The sequence below is a fragment of the Anarhichas minor genome, unplaced genomic scaffold (genome assembly GCF_050575085.1).
Source record: "Anarhichas minor isolate MPS153535 unplaced genomic scaffold, ASM5057508v1 ptg000011l, whole genome shotgun sequence".
Lineage (NCBI taxonomy): Eukaryota > Metazoa > Chordata > Actinopteri > Perciformes > Anarhichadidae > Anarhichas > Anarhichas minor.
In genome coordinates, this window is record NW_027466457.1 from 13,612,501 (window position 1) to 13,626,389 (window position 13,889).

Genomic DNA, 13,889 nt, shown 5'->3' on the forward strand with positions numbered 1-13,889 from the left:
TTATACTTGCACTTCTTATAAAGTATCACCAGTAATGTCTTTATTACCCATGCGCCCCTCAATCAGGCCATTACCAGGGTCATAAACACTAAACTGACATATTTTCAATGTAAATTGCATAATATCACCCAGAGTTTTCTTGGGAAAATATGAGGAATTTAATTCGACTGACTGCATCTCCACCAGCTCTCTCTGCTTGGTTTCCTGGTACGACAGCTGGCAGGGGACGGACCGAGGCGTCGGGCCAACGGAGGCAGGAAACTGGAGGCGCTGCAGCGGGTTTGAACAGGAAGGATCCACTCCTGGAAAACAACTGCTATTTTAGATCAGGTATGTACAACATCTCAAGGGACGCCATCTAAAAGAGGGGAAATCCTATGTTATTTCTGCTCAAATAAATGCTCTGAACTGTTGATTTGACAGGTGATGAATGACTTCTATCATAACTACACCCCTTATTTTGACATTTTGTATGTTTGGTTGGTGCTAAACGTACATCAGCGAGTAACAGAAAGGTTGGAAACTAGTGTTTATTTGTTATTATGGCTCATTTTTACCTTCTATCTTTTAATCAAGCTGGAAAGTCACTCTGAGCCCTGCAGTTCACTCTCCTGTTGGTCTGTTTTCCTTTAAGCCTTTGTCTCTAATCTTTTTCAGTCACACTAAATCCACATACACTCTCTCCCACACACACACACACACACACACACACACACACACACACACACACACACACACACACACCTTCTGTGACTAACCCTCCTATGAGGAGTCTCTGCTAATGACAGCGTGTGACTTCACACACTGACACGGTCACCTGCTCGACTCTTCAGTCAAAGCACACAAACATAAACACACACGATCATCTCTTCGTCTTTCATGTGGTGTCTCTGGGCTCCGGGTCCAAGCTCCGCAGGCCTCTCTGGACCTGAATGTTGCTGCTTTGCAGAAATTACACCCCTTCCAAACGCCTCAGTGCCCCAGCGGTTCAGAGGGGCTGCTGGTATTTGAGGCCCCGGGCCAAAACCTTTCATCATGGGGCTTTGGGAAGAGCTCTGGTCTGGTCTCTTCAAACATACTGGGAGATAATGGCTTAGAGACACACACAGGGAGGGGAAACGTCTGTCCCGCTGGCTGAGAGCGGGGGCTGCAGTCCTTAACAGACACAGACCAGAGGAGGCTTCAGGGTTTTAGGAGCTGTTGATGACTCCTACATTTTATGATGTTTCATTTTATTTGGGGATAAAATAAAACAACTTGTCTGCTTCACTTAAATCCACAACTCAAGATTTATTTGCCTGCACGCAGGGGCGGAGCCAGACGTTGTAAACATACAGAGCTCAGCCCAAACCTGGGGGCAGGGCCACCCTCCCCCGCAGAGATGCTTTTCCATTTATAGCAGCTATATGCACTATTTTTCAAGCCATTTTGTTAGATTACCTAAAAATCTGTACTTAAACTGGTAAAATCATGATAGTTGCCAAGAACATTTGTTGAGGATGACTAATTTTCATTCCTGCCAACTAAAAAGAGGCAAACATAGTCTACTGTTACTGCTATTAAGTGACATAACATGGTAGGAATTTGGCATGAACAGCATTACAAATCTTGAAACCTGTTTTTGTTCTAATATGGTGGAGTAGAGTTCACAGAATGTTTCGCTGACAAATCTGCTACTTTTAAATCCGTGTCATAATAATCTGGGCTGCTCTAATTGTAAATCAGAGATCATCAAAGATGGCAACTAAATGTGGTCTTCAATACTCTGAATTGAACACTAGGCTAACAGACAAACAATTACTCAATTATATTGTGTTTATTTAGGTAATAGAATAGTAGTATTGGTAGTGGTAGTAGCATAGAACAATCCTGCATGATAATGTTATTTTAAAAACCTAAAAGATTTAGGGAAATCTTTTGAAAAGTGAGAGAGTATAATCTCTCACAAACGTATCTCTCAGGATCACTAGAGTCACAAGGATTCATCCTCTCTGCACCATGAAGGTTTTTACCAAATTCCATGTCCGTCTTGACATTCCATATTGAAATATTTCAGTGTGGACCAAAGTGGTGGACTGACCAACCAACATTGGCGTGCCTGGAGAGAGGTTAGCATTGTGCCAAATAAGGAAATCCCAAACGAGGAAACCATTGTAGATATTTTCTTTCAAAGCACATATTTCAGAAGACAGAGCAAGGAAGTGGTGAGAGAAGAAGGAGTTAGCGTGAGGGCTTCTTTGAAACAAAGCTGTAATTTGGAGAATTTTGTGGCAATGAACATGAGTAAAGATGCAAATATTCAAAACGTTTACCCGAACCTTAACCAGAGACGGTTTCATTCAGTAAATGTGACCTCTGTGTGTGAGAAATGTGAAAATATTGTTTACACTTTATGACTGTGTCCGGTGATGTGGCACCAATCATCACATTATCGTGTTTGTTGGGAAGAAGACAATAAAATAGTTGTTTGTAGGAGGAGGAGGAGTTGCAGACGGACAGTAGTTGTGGGTTTGTGGATGGGAAAAGAAGTAAGAATGAAGTTAGGAGGAGAAGTACAACAGAATGGGGTTAGTTCAGGAGTTCAGTTGAGGGCAAACCACAACTGATGAGGTTTGCTCTAAGCTGAATTTAGGGCGGCTTGATTGTCAAAAATCATAATCACCATTGTTTTGGTCAATATGTCAATATTGACATAACGATCATTTAACACAATTACCAACTGGAAACTTCATGTGTTTATTGAACTTCAAGTCTGTGTTTCAAGACAGGCCGGCTGGGTTTCCAAAATCACCACAGACCTCTGATGCACATGAAGTCCGCCCTGGTTGACAGTCGAGCCGGGGGGGGGGGGGGGGCAGGGGGCGCGTTCCTCCCTGCAGGGACAGAGGGCAGGGCCGTGAGATACTTCACCAAGGGCGCAGCGCACCCAGGTGTTACACTCAATGTATGCACCGAGGGACCCGGGGGCCTTAGTGGGCACCTCACACTTTAAGCACCGAGGAGCCTCACATTGCAAGCGCTGTGGGGACTGGGGGGGCCCTAGTGGTCAGCTTGCACTGTGCGCACTGAAGGCCCTGGCATTCAACTTCCTGCAGAAGATTTAGGCCATGTACTGTGTCTAAGGCCATGGGTTGGGTGGGTTGCTGGGGCCAGTGGGGCCCCCAGAGCCCTGACCCCTGTCCCCACTGACAAGGTCCATAATCCAGCCCTGCTAGATGGTTTGCACATGAACTCAAACTGAACTTCAAGTGCCTTTTTAAGTGAAACAGAATGCCAGAGAATTGTGTACGTTTGGGTTTTAAAGCAAAGCCATGTTTCAAAATGGAAATGTATAATGGCAGAAATGTGGTAAATAAACAAATTGTTTCCTTGATTAGCGACCACAACAGTGATCTGCTGGAGTAGTGGTAACCCTGGGTCTCTATTATGTCAGTCCAGTCACGAGAAAAACAGGAGCGGCTGCAGAGGGCTGACCACAGAGGAAAGCATCGCGTGCAGGACTCAGAGAGGCCCGAGACTTTCAGTTTGGGGGACTGTGAGTGTTGTGCCAAACAATTGTGTGTGGTGCAGCTTCGGGATTCACTATGTGCTCGTGTCAGGAGGGCAGCCTCCATCTGCACCCTGATAACCAGCCTTCACTCAGATATTCGGACGGCGGCGCAGCAGCAACACATTCTCTCAGGCCCGGGAGGTGAACTGGAATCTCTCTTGTTTTCCACCACGGCGGCTATTCTTTCAACTGATGACTGAAATATGAGTTCATGTGGCAATATTTGCTTTGTTACTTGAGGCCATGCCAAGACGGGGGGGCATGGAATATACTGTGTCAGCCTCAACATACCAGGAATACAGAAGCTGGCAGCCTCTGACAATGTTGCTATTTAAAAAGACAACACACTGTTTTGCAAATAAGATGCTATAAATCTTGGATATTTATTTATAATTAATACATGTGCAGTTTAAAATTTTAAGGATTGAGTTTAAGTTTCTATCCAAGGGGAAAACACTTGATATCCCTCATTTATATTTCAAAACTCCAGAGTCAGAGTCGAGTCATTCAGGGTTGCATCATCCACAGAAAAGGTGGTAAAATACAGCTGCATTGTTAACAGTTAATGAGGATTTTCCTCTGCTGCTATGAACTTAAACCTAATAAAAAGTACCAGTGAGTTATTGTGTGCTGACATGAAGCTACAGCATGTTTAAGCTTTATATTTGCACTTTGGATAAACAAGATGTAGCTGTTTCTGTCTCATTATTGCACACCTACATTGGGTGAAAATAAGGTTGAAGATCAGTTGGGTTTGACCACATTTTTCAGTGGGATTAGACGAGGTCAAGAAAGGGGTCAACTGGTTTGACCTGACCCCCATTTATTTTAAACGATGACGCTAATAGAATCCAACTTGCATCTGTGTGCAAGATGTGGTGATGTGGTATTCTTTTTGAAAGCAAGTAAGTAAAAGTACAGAAGTGCAGAAAATGTCCTCTGTGACTGTTATAATAACATACAGTATATCATTAGTTTATTAGATTTAAGGTGGAGCTAACTTGAACTATTTTGTGTCGGACTTCAACTAATTCTTCTTCTTCTATATGGATTAATCTGCTGATTATTTTCCCATTAATCGATTGATTGTTTGGTTTGTGAAAAATTCTGAAAATAGTGATAAATGCCGTCACAGTTACCTCAGAGGCCAAAGTGACACCTTCACAATGTTTGATTTCTTCAACCAACAGCCCCAAATAATCACAATCAAGAGGAAAAGGCAGCAAATTCTCATATTTGTGAAGCTGTAACCATGACATGTTTTTGCATTTTTGCATAAAAAATAACTTAAATTATCGAAAAAGTTGTCTGCCAATTAACTACTCGATTAATCAACTAATCGTTTCAGCTGCACTTGTAAATGTTGAATTGTTCAATTAACAACAAAGCATCAGAAAAGACTCGAGCACGCTGCTGCTGTTGTATCTAGTACTAATATATCTGCTGTATGCGGGCTCGTGGATGATGAGGTCACTGTTCACCTCAAAGGGGATGCCTCGTCCCATGACGTCACGCGCGCGCTCCCCCCTCGAGCGTCGGCGCGGCGAGCAGAGAGGCAGCAGAGGATGAGGAGGAGATGAGCTGAAGACACGCTGGGCGGACAACTGCTTATCTGTGAGTGACTTTTTACGACTTCAGACTTTTTGTTTTACCTAAAAAAAAAGAACCGTTTAATGCGATGGTATAATTCAGTTATAGTGGTCACTCTTTACTTGAACTGTAGCTCATGGGCTTCTTCATAAAGCAGAACGGAAGAAAGACATTTAATACACAAGATAGTCATTGTAATCTTAGCAGTATTGAAACTTGAAGCCTAGACGTTGGATACAAGAGGAAGAAAAGGAAGATATAAATGTACATCAGGCTGCTGTTTGTCTCATGACTGAGATGTGAGAAAAGTTTATATTTCTCTAATCGATTATAATGTGGGCTGTCATATAGTCATCAAGGTTTTCATACATTTTGGCTGATTATTTTTAATTTAACATAAAGGAATGTGTGGAACAACAACTGCAATAGGCAGCTCAAAAACAACACAATAGGTTTTTCACATTTGAAGCAAAACAATAATTAAAAAAACATTGGAAATCGGATAATCATCACTTTGTCTTGTCTCCCTCAAGCCACATCAGAGTTACAGTAGTTATTTTGGGATGTTGCTAATTTATTATTAATTCATAAATATATCATTATTATTATTTTTACTATTTCTAATCGCTGTGACAAGTAATTGTGAGCTTTAATTTAATAGTTTCATCCAAACAGTCGCCATTCTCTGATTTCACGGCCTATATGACAGTTGAATAAGAAGAAGAAAGAGTTGAGTGTTTATTCTCATCGTTGTCTTGGCTCTGCAGAGGACAGCATCATGCTCGGTCTACTGCGCCCCCTACTGGCCGCCTGCTTGTACCTGCTGCTGCCCGGCGTACAGGGCTGGAGCCCCGGGTACAGCAACGGCTTTCACTACCAGGACATCAGCAACGGGAACGGAAAAGGAGAGAGTAGGTCCTCTGTTTGTCTGTGTGCGACTGAAATGGAGGGCAATGGAAGTTTGTCTCTGTTCGCTGTTTGTGGAATGTAACCAAGTGCATTTACTCAATTTCTCGTAATGTAGTCTGGTAATTTTGCACCTTTTACTCCATTACATTTATTTGATACCTTTAGTTACTTGTTCCTTTGCAGATTCAACTTGATAGCAGGGCTACAAAAGATAATCAACAAATAAATTATAGATTAAGCTACAAACAGTAGAATAAATAGCGTTAGAATAAAGTTGAAATGAGTTCCTTTACCAGCTGCAGCTTTACTGATGCTTACACTAATTGCATGCATCACTAATTATAATCCAGTTATATAATATGTTATATATAATAATATGCTAATATTTCTGTAGTTTTGATTAATTAAGATTCTGAATGAAGTACTTTTATGTGTAACAGACTATTTTCAGAATCAGAAATGGTTTACTGCCAAGTATGTTTGCACATTCAAGAAAGTTTACCTGATGATTGGAGCATGATAATAAACACGATATACATAATTCTTAAAAAGATATGAAAATGTACAATATGATAAACAAACAAACAACACATGTAAGAATACATGTATACTGTAGTTTTACTACTTTTACTAAAGTAAAAGAGCTGAATACTTCTTCCACCCCTGCGTGTGAGACACAGATGTTTCTTCATGTTTCATTTGTGTACATCACAACACCTGGACGTGTCGGCAGCAGACAGCTATAATTAATGGAGCCCAAACAGTCAACTGGTTCACGAAAACAAAGTATGTTAGTCGTTGATGTGGTTTGTGTTGCAGTGAACCTGCAGTGAACCTGTGTGAGTAGGATGTCGAACAGTACTCTACGTCTACTTAGCTTAAATGAAGTGAACGCACATGTATGTTGCTTGTTTTCTCGGTCAACGGCTTAGTTACAGTCCGTGTCACAGTTGTAAACGTAAACATTCCATCACGGTTTATTTCCTGTTGCAGTGTATGTGAATGACATAAACTGACAGGAAGTAAACATGATTTCAGGCTGTTAAATGCTATGTTTGGTGGTCGTTGTGGTGGAAAAAAATCTTTTAAACCTCTCTGTGAGAAATAATCACGATGGAACTTCTTAAAGTATTAAAATCAAATTTAATGAACAGACACTTCAATCAAAATTCAGCTGAATGGATAGAGCTCTGTCCCCACGGATGGTTCGGAGGTCTAACCCAGATAAACAAAAAAAACAGTGTATATGCACGTTATCTCGTCTCCTCTCCCTTCAAACCCCCCCCCCCCTGCAACCCTCGCAGATGTTGTCCGAAGAAGAACAACAAGGCCAGGTTCCCAGCCTTTTCGTGGGAAGAGGGTTAGGGTGGTATATGCAGGATTAAGCGATACAAGTTATAACTAAAAGAACCATATGATAAATTTCCACCACAGTCGTACCAGTTTAGGTTAATGAAATATGGGTGAGTAGTATATGACTGAATACATTTAGTTTTAAGGATAAGTACAGGTGTAAATAATAATAATATTCACGACGGCTCTGTTCCATTTAGATTGGCCAGTGAAACTGTATTAATGTCGCTAGTTCCATGTAAGTGTGACAAGTTCAAATGTGCACGGTGAGGTCTGGGCAGCTGTGTAACGAGGCTGATTTTAACTGGGTTTTGATGCGAGTTCAAAATAACAACAACACTGTTTGCTAGAAATACCGTTAACGAACAGTATTGTCCCACAATTCAGTGCAAAGCTGGATATTTTATACACATGCAATGGTACAGACAGCTCCAGAGATAAAAACAACAACAAACAAACAACAGAATTGGATTGTTTTGTGCACAGCAGCACGAGAGGACCTTCCCATGTTCTGACAACAGACAACGTCTTTGCACACTGAGAGAGGCTCATTTATTGAATTGCAAGATGCAGATGTGTGTCATCACAGGCTTCAACGTGGCTGCTTTGATTACAACATGAAATATTTTGAAAGGCGCTTTGCTTTCACTTAAAGAAGTGTAACCGGCAGTAGAATTCAAAAGCAACTGACGTCCATTTGTGGTCGGTTTATTGTTGCTACAAAACTGTTAATTGTTTGTAAACAGAAAAACAATTGTGTTGTTTATGGTGTAGAATTGGTATGCAATGAAAGTGGAAGACAGTTAAGACTTTTTTTTCACAGCAGACATTTTGACACACCATAGCAGGAAGAGCACAAGTGTTACTCATAACATTTTAAATATACATCCATATAGGATGTATTAGAATCCATCCGTGTATGTATTAGGTTCAGGGCCCTGCATCCTGTCTCACTGACATGGTTTACGGGGACCCCTAAAAGGATCAGAGCCATCATAAATGTTGTTGTTTACAGCTATGCTTTAATTGCTGCTATTAGAATTTATAATGGCTGCTGTTAAAAAGCTTCATGATGGGATGGGTTAAACCATAAAATACGATTTATTTGCCAACCACATCCGATGCAAGTGCTCCATTACCCGACTATTTCAGTACTGCCTTTCCACAGAGAACAGATTAAAGGCACAGTTTATTGAAATTTAGTTTAATTAATCCCATCAACACAAAACACAGAGAACAAATTCAGAATTAAACTGCTTAACTCATGTTGTATTTCTGGTGTTCGTGTCCTTGTCCAGTCTATTTCAACGGGGTTCGTCTCCACGTGGAATCCCCGCAGCTTTCAGTATCGGCCACCAGGGGGAGCAGTGTCACCCTCCCCTGCCACTTCCACTACGAGCCCGAGCTGAGCGCACCGCGCAGGACCAGGGTCAAGTGGTCCTGGTTGCCCGCCAACACCATCGGTGCCCCTGTTCCCCCCGAAGCCTTCACCAGGGAAACCGAGGTTATGGTCGCGATGGGCAACCGCCACCGCAGCTACGGCGGCTTCCGGGGCCGCGTGCGCCTGCGACGCTCGGCGCCGGGCGACATGTCGCTCGTGATCAATGAGCTGCAACTCAACGACACGGGGAGATACCGATGTGAGGTCATCGATGGCCTGGAGGACGAGAGTGTGACGGTGGAGCTGGAGCTGCGGGGTGAGCAATGTGTGTGTGTGTGTGTGTGTGTGTGTGTGTGTGTGTTGATGAGGGTGAAATGTTATGTTAGGACACTCAACTCATGGGTCAGTTTCTGTGCAGTGAAATTTAAAATGACTGAGGATGAGAGAGAGATTTACTGAAAAGTCTTGTGATGGTTCTGCTAAATAATTTTTTTGACTTGCATCTTGTACTTTCATGTTTACATACGATGTGGCAGCTGTTGTCCCGTTCAAGATGTGACCCGATAAAACAGCTTCCTCCTGGAGTTTATACAGTATAAAGTACTTGAAGCAGATTAGCACATGGCTGGATTAAGTCACTAGGAGGCCCAGGAGTAAAAATAATCTGAGGGCCCCCCCAAGGATGTATAATAAAAGCCTGATACAGCGCCGATTTCACCCAGTGGCCAGTCGCAGTACTGCAGCTAGAACGTCCCCCTTGGCTCATAAAGCATTTTCTGTCTGTAAAACCATCGAGATGAGACAATTTTTAAACCATGGAGGTTTCATGTTTGCAAAACAGAAAAGCTTTTTCTATACGTGCATCGTAAAGTCTTTATGTGTGCGAGAGAAACACTAATGCTCATGTGCAGTTGTGCTGCAAAGCAAACCAGAAAGCTTCACAACTTTTTAGACTTATTCACAGGGAATTTTCATTCAGATGAATGGGGGATATTTCCATGGTGGGCACCCTATTGACCACTTCTTTGTTGTAATTTGGTTAAACACAAATTTATTTTGGAATATGCACCATGTCAATTTTGACACAGGACCCCTCTACAAGTTGACAATGCAGGGCCCACCTCAACATTTCAGTTCTGCTGATGCTTATCACAGATGCATTCAGACACAACATCAACTGCATCTCTTAAATGCATCTCTCTAACCATCAGGTCGCCTGCCTGCATACTGCTCTGTATGACAGTAAAAATCAAACCATAATGCACTTCTCCTCCCTATATGTAGGCGCGGTGTTCCCCTACTATTCTCAGAAAGGACGCTACCATTTTAACTTCTTTGGGGCCCAACAAGTGTGCCAGGACCAGGAGGCCACTCTGGCTACATTCGAGCAGCTCTTCTCAGCGTGGGAGGACGGTTTGGACTGGTGCAACGCTGGCTGGTTGGCCGATGGCACGGTGCAGTATCCAATCACAGCCCCGCGCGACGGCTGCGGCGGCATGGACTTAGCTCCCGGTCTGCGCAGCTACGGACAACGGCATCGCCTCCTCTACCGCTATGATGCTTTCTGCTTCTCCGCCTCTGTCAAGGGTCAGTATAAGTGTGTGTGTGTGTGTGTGTGTGTGTGTGTGTGATGAAGAAATATATCCTCACTTATGACTCTCTCCTTCGTTAGGGACTGTGTACTTCTTAAAGCACCCGATCAAGCTCAACTTCACAGAAGCGGTCCAGGCTTGTGCCAGTGATGGAAGTCAAATTGCCAAAGTGGGCCAGATGTACGCCGCCTGGAGGCTGATGGGATTGGATCGGTGTGACGCCGGATGGTTGTCCGATGGGAGTGTCCGTTATCCCATCACAAAGGCCCGGGCTAACTGCGGCCCACCAGAACCAGGGGTGCGTAGTTTTGGGTTCCCCCCTCTGTACCGGAAATTTGGCGTCTACTGTTATCGGTAGACGCTTCGGCTCAACACAAGACACAAACACACCGTTCAAAACAGCGCACCGGTTCAAAGCTCTGCTTGAGAGGTTAGCATTAGCTTGTAGCCTGAGAGCAAATTAGCAGTTAGCCAGTTTGTTCATTTGGGAGCTATTTTGATATTTTGAGGCCATTTGGGTCAATCGCATTCCACCTCTGTAAGACTGTAACTGATCAGCAGCCTATTGAACTTAACTTCCAGTCAACAACTAAGTGCACCCATCATGTGATGCCACTTGTATTCAAACAAAATTACTATACTTTATGGCCAGAAGTATGTGGGCATGCGGACATTTCACCCGCGTCTCATTCCAAAACCATTAATGTGCTGCTACAACAGCCTCCACTCAGGCTTGCTGCAAGATTTAGGAACCAGTCCGCAGGAATTTGCCCTCATTCAGTCACAGCAGCTTGAGATGATGCAGCGATGAGGCCTGGTTTACTCTCGGCTTTATAGTTCAACCTGAAGGTGTTGAGGTCAGGGCTCTCTGTGGGCCTGTCAAGTTCCTCCACACCAAACTGTGAATTTGTACACGGGGTTGTTGTCATGTTGAAATAGTAAAGGAAAACTGTTGGAAACACATCATTGTCTGGAATACGTACGTACCTTAATTGGACCACATTAATATTGCATAGACAGCGGTGTTCACATATTATTGGCCATATAGTGTATAATGTCTCAACCACAACAGCATCCTGCAGGAAAAGAGAACATCTTTCCATAGTTTGTGTGTAGATTCAGTTATTTTTCCTGCACATTTTCTTCACAGATCAAATCAAGCTAATTGTGCTTCAAATAACTTTGCAGCTGTTTTTAAATTGTTTTTATTCACACATGATTAATGATTAATTTCTCTTTAAGAAAAATCTCACTATTCAAATGAAACCACTGTTCTCCAACCATACCTCAGTCCCTCATCTACCATGTATTTATTCAGCAATTACTTTGTCTGTTTTGTGCCCTCCAGAACATTTAAACAAACATTTAAACATTCAATCTTCATATTACAACTCCAAACTTGTGGATTAAGTGCCTTGCTAAGGGGCACTTTGATGGTTGAGGAAGTGGAGAGTGTTTCTCATTATGTTCCTGTCAGATCTTTCCAACTGGTCCACGATTGTCCTCTCACTAACTGTATGTAACTGTTTCTGTCTTTCTAACACTGTGAAATATACTGGAGTCTTTGCTTGTCTCCTTAAATGTCTGTGTATCCCGTGTTATAAAGTATAATGCATCTCTTTTTCATTTTTTCTGGGTGACTAAGAGTAGTGCTCTGCGATGAAAGCAGAAGTAATGAGTGAGTATCTGTATTGTTGTAATATTTAAACTACCTTGTTTACATCCATTGTGGAAGGAGAAAAACTGTTTCATTCTGACATGTATCTGCTTTTTTGTGTTTTTTTTCATTACATATGTCTACGCATTTATACTATTTTCTACAAATTAATAAAAACATTACTGTCACAAAGTTTTCATGTGAGACACATTTGTTGAAATCAGGTGATTTAGGAAAACTAAAATTTAAACTTCAAAGATGCCCCTTGAATCGCTGGATTCATAGCTACGACACACTCCGATGTTTTCGGTGGTTTTCATACACCTCCTCTGGTTGGTGTTGCTTTCAAGGTGCGATACAGTTTCACTTTCAGTCCAAACAGGAATGCCAGGGTAGAGAGGTGAGATGGGTTACTGACCCACACAAAACAGCCACTGTATGTAAACAGCGTCGCTCTGTCTGCCTGCGCGATGCACTTTTAGATGAGTGGGGTCAAACACGTTGCTACACCCTCCTGCATCCGGGTGTGAACAGAAGTCCTAGTGATTATATGGCCGGCAGGTCCTATTTACACCTGCTGGTCAAACATCAGTGGACCCACACACATCAACACACACAGGGATTACACGCCCAAACACAAACACACACACACTGATTAATGTACACACCGCATAGATGCATTCATATACTTATATACATACAGGGCTACACACACACCCAGAGCAGATCTGTTTGCGGTGACTGAAGTGATGAAGGTAGAGGCTGTAGGCGCAGATAAAGGAGCTATTTACTGTGTGTTTTTTCACGGTTGGGTTCCACAGGAAGGTAAAAACAAACTAAATGCCGGGTTTGTTCCCCTGGCATGGAGAGTTCACCTCAAATTCAACAGCTCCAGGGAAAAGATGTTTCCAGAAAATCTCAGTGCGTGATTTCCACGAGTTAGATCGTACAGTTCCTTAATATGAAATTGCAATGATTCCTGGGTAAAGAAGTGACAGTTTTGCACACTAGGACACTCATTCCACAGAGACGGATGATTCCAAGTTTTATTTGGTACAGCACACTGTATGTTCACATGAGCATTCGGGGTCTGAACAAAGTCACAACAGGCGTTCCTGTGTGCAACGTTAAACATATTTTGGTTTATTTGTCAAGAGATGATTCGGTTTATTGAAGAATCAAAACACTGATATACAGCCTCACTGATTTGCCTCAACTGTCCGCCACATAATCTCTCAAATGTTGGCCTCCTGTTGAAATTTGAGCTTACGCTCTAATGTGATAGTAAAATAATTCCAGCACACACCAGGAGCATCCAAGTCGAATTTGTTGATATCTGTTGTGTGTACAAAATGTGCAAACTTTGAACAAGCTAGGTGTTTCACTTTGTGGCGCTCACTCATCCACTTTCATATTCTGTAGCGTGTTCTCTGAATTGTGTGTGCGTGTCCATGATAGTACCAGTTTGACTGTGTGTGTGTGTGGTAACTCTTTTAGTGTTTATGAGTTGTTCTGTGAGAAATCAGATACGGACTAAAGTACTGTATCTGCTCTCAGAGTTGAAAAGCAAATCTTGACCTTTTTAAAAGGTCATGGTCAACATTTCGTATCCGCCACCTCCACCTTCTCTATCGTCTTTCTCGTCATGTTTATAATAATTTCTACTGCTCTCACAGCTTCTATTCCCTAAAATTGTATAATTTCTCAAGTTTTAAGAAGTACATTTCTGTTGATAAAACCCTATTGCATGAAACACACACCAGAAACCTCCACAAAGTTGTTTGAGGCTCAAAATCACATAAGTAACTCATAACTGTAACCTACCATTGAATTAAACCAACAAATCAACAGGGTGGA

General features: G+C 42.4%; 1 protein-coding gene across 1 annotated transcript; it reads left to right on the top strand.

The window, feature by feature from the left end:
- Positions 1-5,918: 5,918 nt before the first annotated feature.
- On the top strand, positions 5,919-12,334 carry hapln3 (hyaluronan and proteoglycan link protein 3). Its single transcript, XM_076089993.1, has 4 exons — positions 5,919-6,051; positions 8,701-9,099; positions 10,068-10,370; positions 10,456-12,334. The coding sequence occupies exons 1-4, from the start codon at positions 5,919-5,921 to the stop codon at positions 10,731-10,733; spliced, it is 1,113 nt and encodes a 370-aa protein (XP_075946108.1). The 3' UTR covers positions 10,734-12,334.
- The last annotated feature ends 1,555 nt before the right edge of the window (positions 12,335-13,889 follow it).

Bases quoted from the DNA above. Each gene is read 5' to 3' on its own strand.
- hapln3 (XM_076089993.1), top strand. From the start codon at position 5,919: ATGCTCGGTCTACTGCGCCCCCTACTGGCCGCCTGCTTGTACCTGCTG. The intron at 6,052-8,700 runs GTAGGTCCTCTG...GTCCTTGTCCAG, and splicing joins CGGGAACGGAAAAGGAGAGA to TCTATTTCAACGGGGTTCGT. The intron at 9,100-10,067 runs GTGAGCAATGTG...CCCTATATGTAG, and splicing joins GGTGGAGCTGGAGCTGCGGG to GCGCGGTGTTCCCCTACTAT.